The following is a 26,627-nucleotide window of genomic DNA, read 5'->3' on the forward strand; positions in this document are numbered from 1 at the left end:
AGGACATACGTGTAAATAATGTCAATATTTTTTAAAAATATGTATTTTAGAGCCTATCTTCATTGCTAGTTTTCCAATATTATTTTGCCTTTGCAAAGCCCTTAAAGTTTTTTTTAAAAAAGGAAATAAATAACTTTATATGGACTTCAGACTTCAGCTAGTCTCTGTTCTAACCTTTCAAAATCCTGTGGGAGCAATACATGCTGCATAGGGTGGGTGGGAATGGTGGAGAGGTAGAGTGTAGATCAAAATTAATTGGACATGTAAAAAGTTACTTTAAAAGAGTAATTGGAACTGGGCACAAAATTTCCCACAGCACGTTCTTGATTCTGAGAAGTTTAACCCTGTGCTGTGTTGTAGATTTTGCTGCAGTGACATTATTTCTGTTTCAAAAGATAAATTACTAGGCTGTGTGCAAGATGTAGGACAGGATTTGAGAAACCAATTATAATTTCTCCCAATACAGGGATGATGGCTTTTAAAAGTCAAATAAAATATTCATTCAAAATCTTGTAATGAGAGTATAAGAAGTTAATGTCTTTGGGAAGGGGAAGGAGGTGGGGAGCAGCTAGAAAATATAGCAATCTGTACACACACATATAGTGGGTTTTTTTAATTTCTAAAAAGGTAATTAAAGCGTATCTATTAATTATTGTATTTGCTCTGACTCCAGAAATTTACATCTAATCTATTGGCTGTTTGGAGAAGAAATGACTGTCTATCAGGTTGCAGGCACGATCTAGTCCTGGAATCATATTCTGTGGTTCAAAATAACAAGACCATATTTTTCCAGGTTTGAATCTTGGCTCTCTAATGAATTCATAAAATGATCCTAATCAAATCTTTATTGCTTATTCTCACCTTCCCAGCCACAATAATAAGAATTACAGAGCTGGCCTGTTCTGCATAATGTTATAAGGATCGCAGTGAAGAATATATCTGAAGGGTTTTAAGACAATTATTCACAATTTTACTTCCAATGATGCTGCTGCTTCTATCATACATTCTTAAAGGTAGCTGACATGAAATCATGAACATAGCTCATACATAAACACATCAAATAGCTTACTGAATGTACTGCATGAATAATATGGTGCCTGCCAAAGAAACAATGCATATGTTATCAATCTCATTTAAAAGCCTGCTGACTATTGAATTTTCTATATGTGAAACCAGAAGAGCCATGGCTCAGTGGTAGAACATATGCATTGTACTGATTTGTTTCAGCATAAGGCAGCATCCTAGAATAAATGGCAATCAAGGTTGAATCTTCCTGAAAACAATCTGCTTCTAATTATTTATTTATTTTATTTATTTTATTTTTATTTTATATTGGATTTCTATACCGCCCTTCTCCCTGAGGACTCAGGGCGGTGTACAGCCAGATTAAAAAACATGCAGAACAAATATTAAAAACAATTAAAAGATATATAAATTTGGCCCAATTAAAACTCATTTACCAATTAAAAACGTTTAAAACATTTAAAAACAGTTAAAAATTTCATCTTAAGCCAGCCCGGCTTGTTTAAATAAATGGGTTTTAAGGGCGCAACGGAAGGCACTGAGGTCTTGGATTCTCCTTATCTCTGGGGGGAGCTGATTCCAGAGGGTGGGAGCCCCCACAGAGAAGGCTCTCCCCCTGGGGGTCACCAGCCTACATTGTCTGGCTGATGGCACCCCGAGGAGGCCCTCTCTGTGGGAGCGCACGGGTCGATGGGAGGTCGTTGGTAGCAGCAGGCGGTCTCGAAGATAGCTAGGCCCTATGCCATGGAGCGCTTTAAAGGTGATAACCAACACCTTGAAGCGCACCCGGAAGACAACTGGGAGCCAGTGCAGCTCGCACAGGAGCGGTGTTACATGGGAGCGCCATGCTGCTCCCGTCACTACCCGCGCTGCTGCATTCTGGACCAGCTGGAGCCTCCGGGTGCTCCTCAAGGGGAGCCCCATGTAGAGAGCGTTGCAATAGCGTTGCAATTTATAAAATTCATTGGCCACCTATCTTACCACACCCTAACTCTGAGCAGCTTACAATATTAAAACTGTATAAAACTGAATAATATAAATACAATATTATACAAAAATCAACCTAGCTAAAAAGATGTTAATCTATTGGCCACCCCCAATGTGAAATCCCTCCATTGGAGCCCCTAGACAAGTTGTTTAAGCTCTCATGGAAGGTGAGGAGGGCTGGAGATGATCTTGTTTTGTGGGGGGGGGGGTTAAGATGTTCCAAAGATGTTTCAAAGGGCAGATGCAATGGCATCTAACTTGCATCAATATTTAAAATAATTGAAATAAATACTTTTTCATGTCATTTAGTAAATGAAGCAGCTTTACCAACCTTGTGCCATTGAAATGCATTGGGATCACAGAAATATTATCAAGCCTAGCCATATTCCTAGTTTGCCTTGAGGGCACCAGGTTACACAGTTGATACATAGGAGGAAATGTCTCTGCCTCCTTAAGTCCTGCTTTGCTGCCTTATTGTGGCAGGGGTAAGTATATGTTCCAGGAAGGGATAAGCAGAGAACACCAGGAATGTATGCCAAGAATATAGACTCCCAATAGGGTCACCCAAGCTATGAACATCATTCCAGGTGACTAGTTAAAGTAAGCAGGAAGACAAATGATTATTTAGTAACAATTGCAAAGGCATCCATTGCATACAGGATGGGAGAAGGCAATTATAAATACACTCCTGTAAACCATACAGATATACAAAATAAAATAACTGACAGTATAGTGCTAAATGATGGTCCTTGAGTCAGCTGGCATTCACCATATTACTGAGGAACAACTGAGGATCTTTCAGAGTAATAATGGTGCTTATGCAGTTATAGTAAAGCTTTAGGGATGTCTAGTTGCTGATGTTGCATGCAGAAAAATATCTGATGTTGCAATTGCAAAATCACAGTGGAAATGTGGAATGTAAGAAACTTGACCATGTGAAAACTCTGCACAATGGAAGATGAAGTGTATCTACCAAAGACTGTCATCTTAGGTGTGAACTAATTGAAATGGATTGGAATTGGATACTTTCAGTCAGAAGTCCATATTGTTTATTACTCAGGATGTGAAAAACAAAGAAGAATCAGCACCGCTTTCATGGTCCAGAAAGATATAACAAAGACAGTACATGGTACAATGCAGTCAATGCCCAAATGATATCAATTAGATTTGGCATATTGATTATCCAAGTTTATGTCCCAACCACTGATGCAGAAGAAGAGGTGGTTGGTGAATTTTATGGTCAAGTTTAAGCTAGAATCAACAGAACATATGCAAGCAAGATGTCTCCTTGTGGTTGGAGAGACTGAAATCCAAAGTTAGAAATAGTAAGGAGGAAAAATAGATCTATATAGCCTAGGAAACAGAAAAAGTAGGAGAATGACTCATCAGCCTGACTGATTTGTTTCTGTATTGCTAACACTTCTTGAAACAACCAAAATAATGGTTACATATATGGAAGTCACCAGATGGATTATACAAAAACCTGATTATCTAGAGATAGAATAGTTATAATAGCAATGTTGTGCCTAGGGACTAATTGAGAAACATGTGGATGTTCCAAGTCAAGATAAAGTAGTAGAACAAAGCCAGACAGTTTCCACGATAGGATCTTGACTAGATACTCACCATTTTCAAGAAGAACAACAGGAATCGTTTTGTAGTCCTGAATCTCATTGATAGGAAACCTCATTGATAGGAACTATGGAATGAAATCAAAGCAGTTATTAAGGATGAATGAGAGACTGCCAAAGATCAAGAAACAGAAGAAAGCATACAGCATGTCAGAACAGACAATGGGAATTGCCAAGGAGAAAAAAAGAAGCCAAAGCCAAGAAAGACAAAAATCTTAAAAAGAAAAAAGAATTTCAGAGTGCTGTTAGAAGAGGTAAGAAACAGTAGTACAATGTCATCTGTAAAGACATTCAAGATGGAAACAGACATGAAAAAACAAGGAAAGTCTTCCAAAAGATCTCCAAACTCAGGGAGAAAGTTCCAATTTGGAATTGGTACACTAAAGGATGCCAATGGACAGATAGTAATTGCTTTAAATTAGATCAAACAAAGATGGAAGGTGTTTACTAAAATTCTGGACAGTAAAGATATCAATATGCAAGATATCTTAGAATATATTCCTTTTTTTACCTCTAGCACTAAAAGATGATGTTAGATCAGTATCCCAGTCATTAACAAGTTGAAAGGCTAAAGGAATTGATACAATATCTATAAAAATATGGCAAGCAATGGAAGAAAAATCAGTAAAGGTTCTAACTTATGCGACCAAATGCGGAGAATGACATAGTAATCAACAGATTGGAAGAGGTCAGTCTATATACAATACCAGAGAAAGGAGACTTAACAGACTGCAGACTATTGAATAATATTCCACAAAACTGAACTGTGTGAAAGTAGAATGAAAAGAGCATCGACACTTTTGAATTTTGATGTTGGAGAAGACACTTGAAAATATCACAGATAGCAAAGGAAACAAACAAACAAACCATAGAAAAAATCAATGTAGAATCCTCACTTGAGATACAAATGACCAGTCTCAAATTACATATTGTGAATGTGCTATGCCAAGACTTCCTCGAGTAGCCCATAATCTTGGGAAAAGAGGAAGGAAAGAGAAGTTGATGTCCAGCAGAAAGATGGATGGGCTCAATTACAGTGGCAATAGATACACCATTGGGTGTTCTGAAGATCCTATTAGGGGACAGATCATCCTGGAGAAGATCGTTGTCACTAAGAGTCAACACCAACTTGATGGCACATAGTCAATCAATCAATCAATTAATCAGTCGGTCAGTCAGTCAGTCAATGAGTTGTGTGGATAATTTATACATTGGATGTGAACAAAGAACTCACCTATCATAACTGCTGAAAAGGCTAGAATAAGACCAGCAACCAGAGCTGAAGTCACTACTGACAAGACCAAAGAAAGAGGAGGATTCTTGGTGGGCAGGATCAGTTCATCTGAAATACAAAAATGACAACACATTAGTTGTTTTCAACTTCTCTTCCTGTTACTTTCCCATTCAAAAAAAATAAAATAAATAAATCTGTATCTGTAGAAAACCACGGACCCACATATTTTTGGACTAGTAAAAAAGATGTCTTGGATGCACACATTTAAAAATGTAGTGCCACGTGGAGGTAGTATCTAAATATTTGCAAGAGAGCTAGAATTAGTACAATTGCACAAATTATCAATTAAACTTCCACAATGAGCTGCCCTAAAAATTTGTTTTTGCCGCTGTAATCAGAATCCAAAATCAGCAATGGAGTCTGATTGAGGGTAATCCAACATAGTCAGAGAGCAAACGAATTAATGTTTGTTATGCAATGTCTTACCTATGCAAGAGACACCATCATTAGCCAACACATATCCATAGCCACAAATGCAAACAATTTCCTGAGTCTTCAAATCTCCGTGGCACATATCATGATCACAATGACTGCAGTTCAAATATAGCTTAATGCTGACTTCACCATGCCCCTCTGTCACTAGAGAGTAGATGAAAGAATTATTGCTTTGGATAATACCTGTAGTAGGTCAAAGATTCACCCTAAATAAAAAACCAGTAAGTAGGATAATTGTGAAACTACCAGCAAAACTGATATGGTCATATAGCTTTGGTTATTGGAAGGGGCAGGGTGGGGGTGGTAAGCAGGAATAGCTGCCCTGTATTTTCAGTTGTAGTATAATATTGCTACTTGCACATATGATTTATGCCCAAATTATATTTTCACGTGATTCTTTTTATCTACGGATTTTACTACAAATGCACATATTCAGAAGAGGAGATGCAAAATTACTCCCACTCCCTTTTCCACCTTTACTGGAAGATACTTGGTTTGAATTGCTCCAGATTCTACTCATCTCTGTTGGAGATCACTCCCCCAACACGGTATTGCCCCAGTCATGTTAGAACTATAGTTCTTAACCAGAATATTTGCTGGGCATAATAATTCAGTATTAAGGGAATAGTAGTCAAAACATCTGGAGAACATCATCTTAGAAAAGATTGTTCTCTAGGAATGTAGAACTTAATACCTTCCTAAGAGGTTTTTACAATGCCTAATTTAACATGGAATGTTTTTAAGCTGTTTCAGAAGACATACTGCTGATATTCTATCTGTACATGTGATAAAATAAATAACTGAAAATACCTTTTAACGCAGGAGTAAAGAGTGAACCATACTGGCTGTTAATAAAGGATACACCATCCTCTCCATCCATTTCTGGGTCATTTTGTTCTGCTGCATTGCCCCCTATGGAATTGAAAAATATCTTAAATAATTTTTATATGGATTCCACTAATGCACATCAAAGAGCAACAAAATCTCTTGCGGCACCTTAAGACTAAATAATCCATTGTAGCATAATTTGGTGTGTGAGCTTTATGTGAGTAATCTGATATAAATACATCTTCATGAATGTTGAAAAAATATAACTCACCATCTTTCGGGATTATGAGGCCAAAAGGCCAATTAGTGTAAGAGATAAAATTATATTTTGAATACAAATGAATATAGAATTAAATCCAATAGATATAATGGTCCATTGGCATAGTGATAACAGATCACTAGATACCATAAGTTACCACATATTAAAAATGATATCACTCAGAACAAAAATCACGGGATGTTTTGATAATTCACTTTGGGTATTCCAACTTCAATTAAAATGACCATCTTAAGAAACCTCTTGTGATCAGGAACTCCAAGTACATGAAGGTTTGTGAGTTCCCTCTCCAATAACAGAGCAATAAGGTCAAGGCCTCTAAGTAACTTTTTCTTTTGATTGTTCACTCTGAACAATCAAAGAAGGAATATTTTAGTCTACCATAGATTTATAAAATTCTTGTACTTAATACACATACATTTGGCCAATTGGAATACATGTATAAACTCAACTTTGGAGCACTAGAAAGTACTTATTCATTTTCAAGAATTTGTTTATACTTCAAACATGCTTTATCTATTCATCACCAGTGGGAATAGATCTGATTAAGTAGTCTGACCTTCTAAAGTTTATGCCACAATATATCTTTCAGGTGACACTAAACATTTTTTCATGCAACATGGCTACCTTTTTGGTATTTGTCAAATGCAGGTAAATAAATTATACCAATGATCAACACTACAAAACAAAAAGCATCTAACAGAGAAAAAAGCATACGTCTGGCAAAATATCCAATCAATTCCATATGGTTGCAGCTTAATGGTTTTTTAAGCTTCTAACATTCAGAATCTCAGTTTAACAAGACTTTTGGGTTATTAATGAAGTAGATGAACATTATGGCAAAGTCCTAGCCAAAAAGATGACAAATTAGGGAAAAAAGGCATAACATAATCTTCGTACAGCCATTTGAGTGAAAGACTGAAAATATCATGATATGCAAAAGTTAAACTATACACACCAAGTAGTAATAATTAGGTAACTATTCCTTTATTAGCTTATTTAGTCTACAACAACCTCTCCAGTATGGAAACTTATGGATAAATATGGTCATTCTGAAATGGCAGCCAAAGTTAAACTGGGTTATGAAACTGTTCATTAATTTATTGTTTATTTATTTAACCCTATGGTTAGGGTTTCCTGACTAAGAAGGGGGTTGAACTAAAATACCTCCAAGGTCCCTTCCAACTCTGTTGTTCTGTTCTGTTCTGTTCTGTTCTGTTCTGTTCTGTTCTGTTCTACTCTACTCTACTCTACTCTACTCTACTCTACTCTACTCTACTCTACTCTATTCTAATTTTTGTTCAAGCCAATCAATCTACCAACCAATCATTCAACCAATCCCAGTTGCTCTTTCAAGAGTAGAATACATAACTAAATCATTGGTAAATTTAAATATTCATAGAGGAGACATCATTCTATTTTTTCCAAGAGAAAGTATGTACATACGAGAGAGTGTTGATAAATCTTTTGGGTTATAACATCTCTCCTGATTATTGGCAATTATAATCCAAAATATCTTTTGAGAGTGCTAGATGTATTTATGTAATATGTATGCAGTTAAATTAAATGCTGTAAGTATTTATTAGTTTCCCCTGAGATTCTCAAATATATTTTTGAAGAGCTGATTACCATGATAGAGTTACTATAATGTGCTTTTAGTTTGGTGTAAAAGGTCATCTGTACCATTTGCATCACTCAACAATGTGCCAAGAACAGGATTTTCTGTAAATTCTTCTGAACAGCATAGATTGCTATGTTTTTGATATGAACCTGAACTGGTCCTCACATTCTGGTATACAAACAATCAACTTAAAACATTTATCTAATACAAACATGGTAGTCACCACATCTACCTCACTTGTAGTCAAAGGTGTTAGTAACGTAAGGTATCATAATTTACCTATAAGTGAGAAAAAGTGGGATTCAGGATGCTCAAAGTGATTGAAGATAATTTTTTTTGGCAAAATTTTTGTTTTCCTTGAGAAGGCCATTTTAAGCTAGGCAGTGTCTAACAGCCAGGAAGTACTAAGACCTATTCTTGTTAAGTCTTCTATTCTGGTGGCACTGTTAAATTTCTTGGCAACCTACTTGCAAGGAAGATAAGAGGCCTGATTTATTTGCTTAATCTCTTGAACTTTGGACTGAGGATATTCATGGTAAAAAAAAAAACTTAATGAAAACAGTTCTTTGACACCACCACATCCATACCACCCAATGGTTTGTGTGATTTGCTCTTTTGTAATGTTAAGGAACAAAAAGCAAACATCACCATCTTTTAAACTTTTGCAGCAGAATCTTGAAGGTTGATGGCATGTCCTCATGAGCATTTTCTTTTCACCAAATAGGATGCATTTGAATACTTTTGTCAAACGTTCTGCCACATTGGCTATGCCACAGATTTGGACTTGCACTAATGCCAAGGGGTATTTTATCAGTTTGACAGAGATACTAGTGTAATTTGCAGAGATTTAATGCCACAAAGTAATGCCAAATAAATGTCTCGCTCTCAATCCAAACCATGGGGATATACACCAGCCTTCATAACACACACATCAAAGTTGATTTTTCTCTGGTTTTTTTTTCATTAAAATATATTTGACAATATTCATCTAGTATTAAAAGGCAATATATATACACAGGGGTCAAGAATTCTGCATACAATTTTTCCAAGTCATCGTTTGTCAATAAAGAGCCTAAAAACGTATAGTTGAAATCAATCAGGTATAATTGTATAATTGTAGATTTCCATTTTTTGCACAGTGGACATTGCACAATTTGAAATTGGAAAGCAAAGAACATTGAGGATCACTTTCCAGACATATCTTAGTGTCAAGCTGTGAAAAGTGACGTGCTTTTTTTTTGCCTTTGGAAAAACAGAAGTTCCTCACAGCTGTCCTTCCTTCCCTTTTAGCCAAGGTTATCTACAGAATTTAAAATCTAGCAATGGATAAATTGCTATAATACAACCATGCAGATTCTTGGACACCCTGTATAAATATGCAGCATTATGAAAAATTGAATATACAGATAGATGTCAGGGTAAATATAGATATGTCAATTATAGGGAAAAAAAATATTTCAAGATTTTGCTGAGTATTAGCACTAAGGGAGGGAAAGGGACACCTTGAACACAAAGCCACTTTACCTATATATCCTCCGCCTCCTCCACCTGAGGAGCACCCCCCTCCACCCCCTCCGAAACCCCCTCTTGTCTCCCACCCCCACTTCTTCATGGCCTGGGGGCAGGATTTTCCTCCGGTAGCGCCTTCCAGCAAGGATTTTCCCGACCAGAGGAAGGAAGTGTTATCATTCCAGCCGCCTCCACCACCTGCAGTTCAACAGAAGGAAAAATAACTTGCATAAGTATTTGTTGCAATGCCCTAGAAGGCACAGACCATCAGAATGAGATCAAGAGTTTGTACAGGTTTCCTAAGAAAGACTAAACATTTCCTTGGGCTTTGTAGTATGGTATGCATGGCTGTACATACACATTCGACAATTCTCTCAAGGCAACAAAACCTAAATTTTTAAACCTAATTCTGGTCATCTACAGTACAGATTACACAGCAGTCCTAGGATATACACATACTGGAAGAAATCTATATGATGTTACTGAACCAGTTAGATTCATGGAGTATGGCCCTGTCTATAAATATATCCATTCAAATAATTTATATCTCATTGGTATGTGAGAGATAAATGCCCTCTAATTAGTGTATAAGCACATGTAAAATATTAAATCTGAGTAAAACACATTTGCCTGTTTCAGGAATTGAATTTCTTAGACCAAGTCTACTGTTAGTTTGTGTGTGTGTGTGTGCGTGTGTGTGTGTGTGTGTGTGTGTGTGTGTGTGCTGTGTTCCTTGGTACCAGAGGTGGGTTTCAGCAGGTTCTGACAAGTTCTGGAGAACCAGTAATGGAAATTCTGAGTAGTTTGGAGAACCGGTAAATACCACCTCTGACTGGCCCCACCCCCATCTATTCTCTGCCTCTCGAGTCCCAGCTGCTCGGGAGGAAATGGGGATTTTGCAGTAACCTTCCCCTGGAGTGGGGCGGGAATGGAGATTTTACAGTACCCTTCCCCTGCCATGCCCACCAAGCCACACCCACCAACTATGCCACGCCCACCAAGCCACACCCACAGAACCGGTAATAAAACCACCACTGCTTGGTACTGAAATAATTAATATGAGGAAACTTATAACACCTCCTGTTCCCCGCACACACGTATAGTTGGTGCATTTGGAAATAGGACTTTCAAGGGAGAAAAAACAGGGTGCCAAAATTCAGGTTTGCCATTCAGATGAACCAAGATTCAGTTCTTGCTACTTCCCAAATAAAAGTGCAGATAAATCACTAATGGGAAATTCTTGAAAGCCATCACCGAACAGATTGGACCAAATCTTTGTTTACCTTAGGCTGTAATGGGCATGATGAGAACACAAATTGTCCGAGAATCTATGTCTTGAGCTCTAGGACTATACTAAGTTTAAGAAATGAAGTAACTGTAGGATTTTAAGTTTATAGCAAAGTTTCTGAATGGTTTTTATTTCAGAATTATGATGCCACCAATTTTCAGCTACAAAACTGAGTGTTGCCAAAAACAACAACAACAAAAAACTGAGAGGGGGGTGACGGGGGGGGGGTGACGGGATGGATGACATGTAGGAATGTAGGAACTCAAATTGCTGTTCCCTAGACAATTTTGACAAATAACCTAATGCTCTAATATCTGGTGTACATTCCTTGTCCCTAAATTGTACAATAGAATTAAGCATGGTATAGGTTAGAGGGAGCTCAGAACAAATGATCTTTCTGTAATAATTTGATGCTTTCCCCTTGCTCTTTATATTTCCTCCTGCCTAAGGTGAATGGGTGATAATATCATTTTTTGTTCCTCTATGGGTCTTATTCGAGATAATAAAAGAGAATTTCCTATAGAAATGCTTTCAAAGGAGAAGAGAATTTGGGAGAAATGCTCATGAGCCAAGTGTGATTTTTTTTGGACTTCTTTTGTTGTTAAGGTGATTAAGGGTTATGTGGGGATGTCTCCAGGGTCCTGAAATTTCCAGGAGGTCTGCTTCACTCAACTCCCAAAGCAAATGATCATACAGCAACTTTTTCTAGTGAACTTTTTCACTATGGTCGCTGCTGAAGAGGGGTTGAGGAATTAAGAAATGGAAGGATTTTTCATTCCCCTAAAATGAATGATAGGTCGTATGGTTTATCTAGAGAACACTGAATGGTATTTTAGTATTCTTTTTTCCTGTTGGCTAAAGTAGACACCTATAAATACCAGTCTGTTCCTTTTTCTCATATATACACAGAAGAGAAAATTGCAAGGAACAGTGTCAACAAGCAATTGTAATCCTAACAAAATGGGAAAATGAGCATCGTGCAGAGTTATAGTTTTTTATCTACTTTTCCTGACATTTGGATTTGTTTTCCTTTCGTGATAAATATAGTACATTTTAATGCTTCTGAGCCGTGTAACTTAATTTCTGTTTTTTGCTACTTAGTCCCGCATTATGGGTTTTTAATTACACTTTTGAGTCTGTTAACTCCTGCAGTTTTATTATTCTTTGTTGTTATCCCTTTACTTATTTTTAGCCCATTTCATTTGTTTCCATTTCGATGTATTTTTATGCAAATGATTTAGAAATTATATTTTACACGTTGTTTTTAAAATGTTTATGCAAGCTGTCATTGGAAAAACAAATAATGCGAAATATGGCATTAGAAATTAAAATAAGTAACAAAATATCACACACTGGTGCTCTGCAACATTATCACAATCTGATCTGTCTATGCTCATAGGAGCAGCTGTCTTGATATTTATAAAAAGGCAAACCCTTGGGCTTGAGGTATTCTGGAAATACAATTAAATACATCTGGGGGGGGGGCACTAGATTAGTACAAAGCAGACTTAAAGACATAAAACCTGTTTCTAACTATATTCCCATGAAATAATTATATGCCATTCAGCAGTAACTTTGACAAGAGATGCAGAACATAAATGTCATAAATAGCATTGCAGTTTTTTTTTTAAAAAAAGTCTGCTTAACAAGGAACAGAAACTGCATAACAAATTTCCCCCTGTTTTCCTAGCAATACCATGCTTATATTTTTTCAACCTTTTCTCTTTGGGGTTGCTATTATTATTATGGTTCATGGCACTGTCAGCCAGATGTTCAGACTGGATTTGGCATTTTTATCAACCTATCGAGTCCTTCCTAAGGACCTGGAATAGGCAGATGTTGAGGTTTGAGGGTGTTAAAGGTATCATCACAAGATGTAAGATGATATTGTGAGTAAAGCTGCCTTTTGCAATTATATTATTATTATTATTATTATTATTATTATTATTATTATTATTATTATTAATCTGTATTCATTAAACATGACACTCAGTCAACTGAACTGAACAAGTTGTTGTTGTTGTTGTTATTATGTTGCAAAGTCAACCAGAATTTTACACTGGATTTGGCATTTTGGTCCACCTATAGAGCCCTTCTCAAGATGTTGTTGTTTGATGGTGTTAAAGGTATCATCGTAGATATGATCTGTTCCAAGTACTGCTACTTTTTGCAATTGACTGATGGTGATTTCAATGTTGATGGTGTTCAAGTGATGCTTTAGATCAGGGCTGTCAAGCTCGCAGCCTGCGGGCTGGATGCGTCACATGCTGGCCACGCCCACGGCCGGTTTAGCAAAGGGGGAAAAGTCACGATACGTCATGTGATGCTGCTGTGACAATGCGAGTTTGACACTCCTGCTCTAGATGTTTTGGACCGCACCCCAGCTGCCACTACTATTTGTACTATCTTTGCTTTCTTTCTTTCATTCATTCATTCATTCATTCATTCATTCATTCATTCATTCATTCTTATTTATTTATTTATTTATTTATTTATTTATTTATTTATTTATTTATTTATTTATTTATTTTTCGTATTTCTATGCCGCCCACTCTCCGAGGACTCTGGGTGGCTTACAACAAAGACAACATGAACAACATATTGCCCCCAACAATCTGGGTCCTCATTTTACCCACCTCGGAAGGATGGAAGGCTGAGTCAACCTTGAGCAGGTGAGATTTGATCCGCTGATCTGCTGAACTAGCAGTCAGCTGAAGTAGCTGCAGTACTGCACCCTAACCACTGCGCCACCTCGGCTCTTTTGCCACGGTTTTGCTACTTCTATTTGTAGATCTTTATATCTTGTGATTTTCTCTAGTTCTTTCTCTTTTATTCTGCTGTTACTGTGGTTTGTCACACAGTCAGCCAGACGTTCAGATTGCATTTGGTAATTTTGTCCACCTATTGACCAGTGGTGGGTTTCAACCGTTGTTACTACTGGTTCGCTTCATGTACGCGCTTTGCACGTGCTTCATTTTATCTTTTATCCACTTTGCTCTCTGTCTTTTGTGAAGATTGACTATGCAATGTTTTCCCTTGCCAGCAATCTGTGAGTATTTTTATTACATTATTTCAATATCCATGTTTTGGTTTTGCATATTCAGCAAGTTCCAATTTTTAACTTGCATCAATGCTTGTTCTTGGCTGTCTTTCACATAGTCAGCTGATATATACTTTTCTTCTTTGACAGTTCGTTGGCCTTGAAATAAATATCTGCCTCCATTGCTGCAGGGCAGGTATAATCTATCAGTAGCACTATGGGGATATAATGCATAGTGAATAGTCTAGGTTTTCTTATGTTTTGGTCCAAACTGTCCTGCTCAGCTTATGTTCAGTTAATAATTCTAGCAGTTTATTGTATCACAGTTATGGTCCAGGTATTCATGGCCTTGATGTTTCTTCCATTCAATTTTGTCACTCTTTGGATGTATATCTTTACTAATCACTTTTTACACTTGGCCATGCTTGATGTTATCCAATTATAAAAAGCTCAGGCACTTGTAGATTTCATCCTGATGGCTTCTGATGGTTTAGCCATTTGGCATTTCAATTCCATTACTTTTTGTGATTTTAGCCCTATTTATTGCTACGGCAGCACATTTTTCTAGGCCAAAGTCCATGGCTATAGTTGTGCTGAAATCTTTTACAGTTTTTGTCAATGAAGGATTTCAATTTCTGATTTTCCACAAAGTTTCAAACCATCAGTACAAAGCAAATGTGAGGTTTTATTAGCATTTTTGCTGTGTGGTATCCAAGATTTGTTTTTTCAAAATCACTGAAAGTGGGATCATAGAAATGCCATATAATAAGAAAGATATAATAAGCCTGGAAGATGCCTCCACTAATATTGACAAACCCATATTTTTCATTTCCAGCTACCAATTTGTCTTCCATTGTTTCATTATTTTTTTCTATAAACATTCTAATGTTTTTTATTGATAATAGTTGTTTTCAAACATTTGATGATCCAACAATGTGGTAATGAATCAAATGTCTACTTTTGATTAGAAAAACAGAAGATGTTGGTTTGAAGGTTCTTTCTTTTGAAGAACCTACTTCTTGGCAAGGTAGTAAAATGTGGGATAGACAGCACCACCACCCAGTGGGTTTGCAACTGGTTGAAAAATTGTACTCAATGGAACTACATCCACTCGGAGGGAAGTAATCAGTGGGGTACCCCATTGGTTCTGTATTACTGAATGCACCACCGAAGAGCTTCAGTGGTGCAGCAGACTAAAGTGCTAGCACTTAGCTGCCAGCTGCCTGCAATTAGTGCAAGTTCGAATCTCACCAGGCTCAAGGTTGACTCAGCCTTCCATCCTTTCGAGGTAGATAAATTGAGGACCCGGATTGTGGGGGCAATAAGCCAACTTTGTATAGAATAACACCGCTTAGGGGAGGCCCCAAAGCCCCAATAAGCAGGTATATACAAAAAAGTATGCAGGCTATTGCTATAATGCATTGTAAACCGCCCCGAGTCTATGGAGAAGGACAGCATATAAATTGGACTAATAAATAAAAATAAAATAATAAATTAGGCCCAGTATTCTTCAATATCTTCATAAATGCTCTACATGAGAGGATTGAAAGGGAACTCATCAAATTTGCAGATGACACAAAGCTGGGAGGAATAGTCAATGCCCCAGAAGACAAGCTCAAGAGCCAAACAGATCTTGACAAACTTGAACACCGAGCCCTATGTAACAAAATAAAATCCAATGTAGATAAAAGTAAGGTTCTACACTTAGGTAATAAAAACCAACTGTATAGGTATATAGATGAAACTTGGCTTAATAAGTAACTGAAGTAACTGCAAGAGGGATCTTAGAGTTCTAATGGATAATCATTTAAATACGAGCTAACAGTGTGCAGCAGCAGCCAAAAAGGCCAATGCAAACCTAAACTGCATTAATAGAGGAATAGAATCAAGATAATGTGAAGTTCTAATACCACTTTACAAAGTTCTAGTAAGACCACACTTGGAATACTGCATCCAGTTCTGGTCACTACAATACAAAAATGATGTTCAGACTCTGGAAAGAGTGCAGAGAAGAGCAACAAAAATGATTAGGGGATGGAGGTTAAAACATATGAAGAATGGTTACAGGAACTGGGTATGTCTAGTCTAATGAAAAGAAGGACTGGGGGAGGGACATGATAGCACTGTTCCAATATTTGAGGGGCTCCTACAAAGACAAGGGGGTCAAACTATTTTTCAAAGCTCCAAAAGGCAAGGCAAGAAACACTGGTTGGAAACTAACTGAGGAGAAAAGCAATCTAGAACTAAAGAGAAATTTCCTAATGGTGAGAGCAATTAACCAACGGAATAGCTTGTCTTCAGAAGTTGTGGGTGTTCCATCACTGAAGGCTCTTAAAAAGAGACTGGGCAACCATTTGTTTGAAATGATATAGAGTCTCATGCTCAACCAGGGGGTGGACTAGAAGATCTCTAAGGTCCCTTCCAACTCTGTTATTATTCACAGAATAATAATCTTTTTATAATCAATCTAGACCATGTATGTATATAAATCAGTTTTTCGGATTTTGCAATTCTCCGAAACCATTTTATCAGTCGGAAGTGGATTGATTGATTGTTTTTCCTTTTATTTTCATTCTGCCCTACTGGTTGGATGTTATTTTCTTCTAAATAATTGGATATTGTCTGCTATTATGTTTATGAGTAGCGTAAACATTTTAGGCAGGCATGTTATCAGCCTGTGGTTTCCTGGTGTTATCCCTTTCACTAGCTCTTTTTGAATCAGACAGGTTTTGCCAGTTATTAATTAGTCATCTATGTTTCCTTTATGCAATACTTCATTAAGTTGTTTAGGTATAATTTGATCAGAGGTGGACGTCACATACTGTAACAACTGGTTCGCCCAGCACCAGAAATGTAAGCGCACATTGTCTGCACATGCGTATGGTGTCAATAAACATGGCAATTCGCTTGCACGTGTCTTTGTATTTGATGCATGCAGCATCAAATACAAAGCAATGTAGGACAGGATAGCAGGTTGCAACTACCGGTTCTCCCGAATTGATCTGAACCGGCAGCAGCCCACCACTGGATTAGATGTAATTTAAGTCAGATATTTAAGACAAAGCATCCAATTAAACGTTGCCCTGAGATGTCCAGTTTTTAATCCTTTTATTTGATTTTTACACTTTTATCCTGTTATTATTTGTTCTTCCATTTGATTTTTTTTTTTACTAAATTCATCCTCAATTTTTTTTATCCATCCAGCATTTTTATTAGTCTTTTTGAGTTTGCTATAGGTCTTTCAAAAATGGTATTGCCTCCTCTTTGTTTGGTTTTCCATTTTCAGAATTTTTATTACCATTTATACTTTGGTAGAATTTGCTCTGCTCTGATCGAAATAGCTGATTTTGTTTAAATTGGTTGATTTGTGCCTCATAGTGTTCCATTTTCATAGCTATTGCTATCATTTCTTGTTTTATGATTTCCAAAGCTTCTTCATTTTTTTCTGATGCTAAAACAATATTTTCTGATTAGGTTGGTCTTCATCCTTACATTTTGTTTTAATTTTTTCTCTTTAAGGTCCTTTTATTACTTGCATCTGGTCTTAATTTGTTTATCTTGGCCTCCAATCTGATCTTCGACTTTGGGATTTATTTATTTATTTATTTTATTAAATTTTTATACCGCCCTTCTCCTGCTGGACTCAGGGCGGTACACAGCCAAGAATAAAATAAACATCCCAATACAAAATTTAAAATTTTAAAAGAATTAAACAAATGTGGCCCAAAATTTAAAACCTCTCAACTAAAATCCATTGAATATGAGCTTGCTTTTGGTTTTTTAATTCTGAAACTGTAAGCACCATTGCCATACTGTAGGCAAGGTGATTGATCTATTCAATAGATATTTTAATCCTTATTTTAATAACACAAGTGTGTTATTGTAAGGATTACAATTCCTGCATTATAAGTGCCAGATCTTTTTTGAGCTCAAACATCAATGCTGCCAGTTTTTCTTCTGATCATTCTGCATATGCCACAATTTTCTTATTTTAATTCTTTGGTATGTCCGCATGTCAGTTTGCTTCAGTGCTGGCCATTACTGGTTTGATTGTTGTTACTTTTTCTAACTTTTCATATCTGTAGTTCATATCAGCTGTTTTATTTATATTTCCAATTTTCTATTTTGCTATTGTTGGTCACATAGTCAGCTAGACATAACATACTGACAATTATTTTTCTTTGTCTCTGTGCAATACACCATGTAAGCATTTTATTGTCTACATTTACATCCAGTACACAAAATCATTGAAATGTCTTCATTTGCTTTTGAACTGTCAGAACCTGCATATCCTTGTGACAATGTATTGGTGGCGACATGCTGGTGATGGGAAGGAATGTGTCCAAAGTCATTAAAACTTCCATTTACTCTTTCTCATACCCAGCTTTTTCTTTCCCAAAATAGGTGTCTGCTACTATGGTCAAGGTGATGGCTGTGACAGTTGCGATCAAAGCTCTACCTGTTTTTAACATACAATGGAAGAAAGAAAGAAAGAAAGAAAAAGAAAGGAGGAAGGAAGGAACTTGCATTGTTAGGGCTGCTATCATGACTTTTTTTGATCATACCCTGTGGGCCCATCTGTCTTCCAAACAACATGTGCTCAGAGAAGTGGTAGGCAACTGTTATCAGAAGCCAGATAAATCTCAGAGAGTTTTTGCATTACCAGAGACAGAATGTTACAGTCTGAGCACCTTTTAAATTCATATTTTGAAGGAGTTTGGGCAATTAGAAAGGAAGAGTCAGGAAAGAACCCTGGACTGAATAGAATATCTATTACATTAAAAATGGTTGTTATACTAGAAATAAAGACCATGAAACCAAGCTAGTGTGGATACCTGAATTGTTTGTAAGATCATTCTAACTCAGCACAGAGCCACAGAATAAATAGCATATATTGCCTTTACCCTAAGGTTACCAACTTTTTTACAATGAGAAGGACACAAATAAATTGAAGAAAAAAATATCATAAATAAAAGAAATATTCACCGAGAAAGAAGTGAGTCTAATGCATGCGTGTGTGCCGTGTCATGTTTCGGTAAGAAGTAAACAAAGCCACCTGCATATGGCGCACTCTTGTGCGTGGTGCACTCTCTCAAAACAATTCTCCTGTGAGGAGCGCATGCGTCTCATAATTGCGTCTTACTGCACTGTACTGAGCCTTGATGAATCGTCATGTCAAATACAAACACGTCACATCACACGCAACGGATTGGCTCGGCATTGATCGAATACGGAGATTTACAGATTAGTCTTCAAATATCAAAAAGGAGGACATGTAGGAGGACACTTTTCGAGAGAGGACAGAACTTACAAAAGAAGGACTGTCCTCCCTAAAGGGGGATGATTGGTCACCTTAATTTACCCCCATAATCAGCAACAGGGATTATTTTATTATTTTTAAAGATAAATTGCCCTTAAATCTTGCTCTAGTATTAGGAAGCTACATTAGGACTCTGAAAGAATAACAGGGCAAAAGATCCCCTTTTAAGGTATACATTTTTGCAGAAGCTTTTTAAAATTTTAATCTATATATTAATCTAATTTTAATCTATATATTAATCCATATTTAATATATATAAGGATAATTAAAAAAACATTTAGAGGTGGATTGATTTGAAAAAGATATTTTTTCATCAATAACAGAACAGGATACATATATATTAAAATGATTTTAAATCTATTAAACTGCAAATACAAACTGCTGCTATATGCTGTAAGGATAAAAGATGGCTAATCTGTACTGAATAATCTTCACTCTGAGTTTATTTATTTTCAAATTCTGATATCACTCTGATTAATTGGTCAAAATATAATTTATACTTTTTCTGCTTCTCAAGCACTGTATATATTCAGAAGCATATCATGCTCTTCGAACAAATCTCATGAATATTTATAATTTGGGCAAAGTAACATGAATAATTTTGCAAAACGATATGGGAAGAAAACGACAGCTGTAGATTCTACGTTCCCACCAATAGTGCTCCAGCAATCCTTCTTCACTAATGTTAATGGCTGTGATCCAAATAATTTTATGAATGTACAAGAGAGAACCATATGGATAGTGGGAACTAGTCTGATGAATTGTCACTGCAGCAGTCTGAGGACACCGACCGCTGCTTTTCCAACAGACAGCCCTTGTTTTTCAGGCAGCAGAAATAGATCAGCTGATGCCAAATGTGTGTTCTGACTGCTTGGAAATTCCTTTGTGGATCACAAGCCATGGCTTTTACACCACGTCTTCTGTTAAGCCCGGCAAAGAGGTTGGAACAATTTCTTACCTGCGGCTCCAGTTTTCCCATTGAACCCCGGAATAGACATATCATTCTCCAGCCTTTCATGGCTTAATACATAGGCTTTGGCCCTGTAGGCCCTGCCACCTCCTCCTGCTGCAATGATCAAGGGCACTGGCTTTCCGTTCTCGATCTTCAAAGGTAGAAATAAAATGAGAGTTTAACGGTATCAGGTGTGCAAATAATAAATGTGTCCCTTATGTGTAAACTGTACTTCACAACCCCCACAGGGCTGTAGATTGATCTAAATTACTGTTGCATTTTTATGCACAGTGAACCCTTAATTTAACAAATCTTGGCTTAATAGATTTTGGATGCTACAAGCAAATTTTGTTTTTGGATGCCACCCACAATTTACAGATGTTTATTTTCTTTTTCAAAATAAACCAGACAGCAGTTGCTTCTGTGCCTGTACTGGCAATCTTGATGGGCTGTATTTGTTGTTTTAGGTCTTCCGGCTTTAATTTTGAAGTGCTGCTACTGTGGCTTTAAAGGCTTCAAAGAATCCAATGGTGGGCAGAAAAAATGCAGTTTTAGAATGTATTAGTCAGTTCCCTAGTTGATCAATTTATAAACTGCCTCACTCCTCTGTAAACAATGCATAATGCAATACGGATAAAAATTCAACGATACATGATAAAACTACAACACAATAACAATCGCAGTGTCACTGGTGGCCACAGATCTGATTTCAGCTGTGGCCTTCTGGACTAGCCAGGCTTAATCATTCTCCAGATGGCTATAAGGTCCTTGCCCTGATGGCTAAGCTATTCCAAAGGATGGAAGCAGCCATTACAAATGGCTCTTCAATGCTCCCTTCAGTTGTACCTATTGATAAGAAGGTACTTTCTGCAAGCAGTCTCTGTTCAGAATTTATGAAGGATAAGTGGCTGCGAAGATACCTAGAGTCATGTAGATGATAACCAGTGCCTTGAATTATGCTCAGAAATGAGCATATTTTTTTATGGGATCTATGTAGATCCCATAAAAATAGTATCACATGACTATACTGTCATGTCTTGTCTTGTAAGCACATGGGTACCCACATTTTGCACCAGCTGAAGTTTCCAGGGAGTCTTCAAAGGCAAGAAATCACATTTCAGCAATCCAACTGTGAAATGTCAAAGGTGTGCCTTTATTATGTCCACCTGGCCAAAACCCCTCCTGGTCACAGTCTCTACTGCTTTTTCAGTAGAAGTGATGTAACCTGGTGGTTATTTGGTTACAAGTCTTTTCTTTTTAACACACCCTTCAATACACACACCCTTTCTTTTAACATACCTTTCCATGTTTCTTAAGGGGCGTGCATAAGCACACCAATGTGCCTACCATCCCTGTCCTACTGTTCCCAATTATATGTAATAATTCTATGTGTTTATCGCTAGGTTTTGCCAATTTATATCCTTTTTTTGTGCCAAAATTTTTTCATGTGTCCATGTCTGTGTCTACTTTGTTACTTGTTTTTTTATTTGTTGACAAACAAACAAACAAACAAACAAACAAATACTGAAATTAGTGTCACCTCAGAATTTGAACAAACAGCCATCCAGTCTTGCTTGGACTGAATCTGCCTCTCATTGTTTAGGCCCTGACAGTGTCTAAGCATTGGATCAGGACTTCTATCACATCTCTTAGCTCAGTGGAGAGAGATGTACTTGGATGTCATCAGTGTATTGATAATACCCTGCCATGTATCAATAGTTGACAGCTTCAAATAGATGCAAATCAAGTTCAGGACAAAAACAAGTTGCCAGATACATCAGAGATTTCGAGCAGGCTGCTTTAATCAGCCCAGTCTCCCTTTGGAGTTGGTGACTCCAATTAGCCCACATGAACTTGAGGAAGTGATATGTATCCATGATTATAAGGCTAATGGAGAAGTCTTCTAGGTAGTATGTTGGTGGCCTACAGACTGTTCCAGATGTTTATGGTAAAACACAATCACTCTTTAGAGAACTATATTGTACTGAGAATCACTACCTTGACTTAGCAACCTTTTTTGTCATTATCCATTATGAGAACAATGATCTATAGCAGTGTTTCTCAACCTTGGTAGCTTGAAGATGGGTGGACTTCAACTCCCAGAATCCCCAAGCCAGCACTTCCAAGGTTGAGAAACACTGAACTATAGCATAACAGACAATAATAAGCTATAGCTGTTAGGATAAGTCTCTCTGTACTTGCAGAATTGTAGGATTTAAAATTAATACCACCAACCTTTTAAAAATGCTATTTTTCATTTCAGTTAAAAACAATAAGCATTACTAATTTGCTAAGATTATAAACTGACTTGGCTGGCTATGTTTGCTGAAAACCTGTGACAGTTTTCTACCATTTTGAGTTGAAAACATAGAAAAGCTGTAATGCAAACTATGACACAGGTATATCTTGGAATAAAAAAGAGGCAGGCAACCCTTAAAAACTCAAACCTGTTCATGTAAGGTTTTCTTTGCAGCTCTTTACCTTGCATAAATTTTAAATATGGACCATGACACTTAAGACAGCCCTACTTTTCCCCCTCTATGATGGATTCCTACGTATTCTTATGAAGGAACTGCAATAACCCAAAACCTCTAAAAACAGTTAATGCTTTGGGCACAGTACTAAACTGAAATTATTAAGAAAAAATAGAAACAATGACTTTCTTGAGGCTGTGAGGGAAGAGGGAAGGTGTGGAAAATATAGGAACCAGGGCTTTGCTTCAAGGTTTATATTCTTTCAGTTGTAGTTCCCCAAAGCCAGATTCCTACTCATTCTGTTTTTGACACCCTCAATTTTTCTGCTTACCTTTTCTTTTAATACAACCTAGTGTTAGAGAAATATTTTGTTTGGAAAAAAATCTCAAATTCAATCCTCTGCCTCCAAAAGAAGAGACGATAATCAGAATATAAAGTACCCCTTAACATAATAATACCTTAAATATGTAAGTTGCACCTCCTCCTCCACCTCCTCCTCCTGCCCATTCTTGGATGCTTCCATTTGCTTTAATTTCATCTTCAACCACATTATTCTCTCCACGGCAGACTTTCTGTATGGCATGATGGATCTGCATATATAACCAGGTAAATAAATTCATATCGAGAAATCTCTTCTTGGCCCCCTCCGTGGAAACCAGAGCTATTGAACCTGTATTATCCCTAGCCTAATTCTTAGATTACACCTGGAGTAGAATGAGAAGAGTTCCAAAGTGAAAGAGCTGTCTTCTCTAATCCAGTTGTCCTCAGTTGTACTGGAACATTAAATTCTGGAATATTCAACCTTTGTTATCAAATTTACCATCTGGCTCTTTCAGACTGTGGCTGAATCCTCCTTTGCATAAGGAACAGTTTGCAATGAACTTAGTATGAAAAGGAGTGTGCTAGAGACTTTTACTTCCTCATAGGTTTTGATTTGTTGACTTTATTACAGGAAATATAGCATGATACACTAGAAAGCAATGAAATAAGACATTCTGCAGCAGAAGACTGAGGAGTCACCATGGGATGTACAGCATCAATTCATTCTGAGGCATGTCTAGAACAGGCCCAAGCCAATTGGCATGAAACTGATAGTAGGTTACAGGCACTATGAAATAGAAATTAGGTTCTTGCCTGGCTTTTAACTGTGCTAATTCGCTGTTTAATGTAATGATAAAAGTGCTAGGCAATTCCCTCAGGCAATGGTGTATTTTTATTTGCAAAGAGATGACTGAAAAACAACCCCATCTTCCTGCCAGTAGCCATTTGGTCTTCCTGAATATTTCAAGAGATTTTTCATCAAAGCTTAATTATTAGAAATTTATTTCCTAATGCACCACATTGCTCTACTGAGCTCAGAGAGGACATAAGTGGCAGAGTTATGAATGTTGGGTCTGTCATTCTGCTCCTTGGCCCAGCAAGAAGATCTTGCCTCCATCCTGGCTGTATTGGGAAACAGCACAGATTTTAATTTTATGTTGGCATGCTATCTGTACTGTGAGACTTAGAAGTTCAGTATATTCTTTTCTAAAAGTAGGCTTGCACACTGAGGCATATGCTGTGTGTGGAGAAGTACTAATTAAAAATTGGATACGTTAGATTGGCTCACAGTCCATGTGGATGGGGATGTCTTACAAATATTGTTAATAAACTTTTACTGCCAGAATAGACACAGTGCAAATAAGGATATATTCTGTTTCTAGGGAACTTCTAACATACAGATAAGAAATTACCTGTGACTGGATGCATTCACTCCAGAGCCTATTCAGGGATTAGAACCAAACCTGTTTAACATTGCTAAGATGCTTACTTATATTCCAGCTTTTTTTCATGAATCTTAAAGTGACATACAAACCTGACTTTTCATGTTTGAGGGATTAAATTAATCCCACTCTAAGGATAGTGAACCCAATTTCCTCTAGATGTTTTGAACTACTGCTTGCCTAATTTTTGAACTGGCCATGCAGATAGAAGCTGATTGTGTTTGTGCTGTTTTTTAAATTGTTGTATTTTATTATATAGTTTTAAATTGCTGTTAGCTTCCCAGAGTCATGAATTTGTAATAGGCAACCATAAACATTTAAATCAATCAATCAAATTGGATCATTTATTCATTATAATCCATTATTCAGCCTCTGAACAGTGATCAAATAGCCACAGTATATTTATATACTTTCTTGAATGTTCCATCCATTTTATATGCTCCCCATCTCACCTGGAGGTGACTCTTTTGCAACTAATTGATTGCACCCCAAGGTATTTTGTAGCATTTTCAAAATCTGTAAGATGACAGGCATAGCATGGTGAGCCAAACCCTATCCCATGCCACAACATCATACATACAAAAGGGAGAGAACTTGGATTGTGATACTGCAATTGTGTTTATGCAGACTTTCACCCCTACTGCAGATGCTTCTGTAGATACTTGATGGCTGCCAAATGACTGAGATATTTAATTCCTTGAAAATCATTACAAGGAACTATGTCCATGACTTCATACTGTTCTTTGTTTATCCAAACATCTCTCTCTTATGTTTATCAAATAATACACAGGCAGGACTTGGCCTCTGCTTCAGATGTATTGTTTGAATACATCAGGCAATGCCATGTTGTTTAGATCAATTTAATCTATAATCTCTAAAAAGAAGAAAAGCACTTTTGGTCATGCTTCATGCTTCACAATAAGAATTTCAGACCAAAGACAGAAAAACATGCATTATTCTTACTCTGTAGCTTATATACATTATTAACCAGTTACAATAATTTAACCTTTACAAGAAGAAAAAGAGAACTGTACTAACTTACTAAATATAACTTTTAAATTTAATTTGTTGATCATTAGGAGCTCGACTAGAATTGGTCCTTCAAGGGCCATTTGGTGTCATAAGAAAACATCTACTAGCTCCATCCAATTCACAACTGGAGGAGGGATGGCTAATCTAACAACGTGACTCAAAGTTGTTTGATTAGCCATCTCTTCTCCAATTGTAACATCATAGTTGGGTTTCTACACACACACACACACACACACACACACACACAGTATTTTAGGTATAAATACTATGCATATGAAACACACTTCACAGCAAACACATAACTGATTACAATCCAATCAAGTTAAAACTACTGCTACTACTTTCACAAAGTCAATGCAATATCTTTGCCTCGATTACATTACCACTCAATAAATTCTTGTAAAGATTACAGTGGCCTGTAATTTAATGACATCATATATTAGAGTACGCTGCAATGCCCAGATCACAGATAAAAAATAAGCAAAATTGTCTGGTTCTGAAAGGACAATCAACCTCTTGTATTCATTTATAAGAAGCATCAGGGGAATCTGAATAACAGAATAACAGAGTTGGAAAGAATGCTGGGGGTCTTCTAATCCAACCCCTTGTGCAGGCAGGAAATCCTATATCATTTTAGACAAATAGTTGTCCAATTTCTTCTTAAAAATCTTCAATATTGGTGCACCCACAACTTCTGGATTCAAATTGTTCTACTCATTAATTCTTCTAACTGTCAGGAAATTTCTCCTTAGTTCTAGATTATTTCTTTCCTCAATTAGTTTCCATCCATTGCTTCTTGTCCTGCCTTCAGATGTATTGGAGAATAGGTTGATCACCCTCTTCTTTGAGTCAGCCCTTAGATATTGGAGCACAGCTATCATGTCAAGCACTAGTCCTTTTCATTACACTAGACATACCCAATTTCTGCAACAGTTCTTCATATGTTTTAGCCTTCAATCCCCTAATAATCTTTGTGCTCTTCTCTGTTTTTTTTCTAGAGACTCAACTTCTTTTTTTATATTGTGGTAACCAAAACTGGATGCAGTATCTCAAGTGTGGTACTTACCAAGTGGTATAAAGTGATATTAACACTTCACATGATCTTGATTCTATCCCTCTCTTAATGCAGCCTAGGACTTTTCTGACTTTTTTG

At 36.9% G+C, this 26,627-nt stretch overlaps 1 protein-coding gene across 1 annotated transcript in view; it reads right to left on the reverse strand.

The window, feature by feature from the left end:
- ALK (ALK receptor tyrosine kinase) overlaps nucleotides 1–26,627 on the reverse strand; it is a 641,419-nt gene that overhangs the window by 31,347 nt on the left and 583,445 nt on the right. Inside the window, exons 14-19 of the mRNA XM_087883123.1 lie at nucleotides 23,138–23,269; nucleotides 20,212–20,356; nucleotides 9,621–9,803; nucleotides 6,181–6,282; nucleotides 5,362–5,514; nucleotides 4,876–4,983 (exon numbers count right to left, since the gene is read on the reverse strand). Of these exons, the coding sequence (XP_087739249.1) occupies nucleotides 4,876–4,983; nucleotides 5,362–5,514; nucleotides 6,181–6,282; nucleotides 9,621–9,803; nucleotides 20,212–20,356; nucleotides 23,138–23,269 (823 nt within the window). The remainder of the gene's footprint in view (nucleotides 1–4,875; nucleotides 4,984–5,361; nucleotides 5,515–6,180; nucleotides 6,283–9,620; nucleotides 9,804–20,211; nucleotides 20,357–23,137; nucleotides 23,270–26,627) is intronic.

Source organism: Pantherophis guttatus, chromosome 1, assembly GCF_059756535.1.
Source record: "Pantherophis guttatus breed Tessera chromosome 1, ASM5975653v1, whole genome shotgun sequence".
NCBI classification, from domain to species: domain Eukaryota; kingdom Metazoa; phylum Chordata; class Lepidosauria; order Squamata; family Colubridae; genus Pantherophis; species Pantherophis guttatus.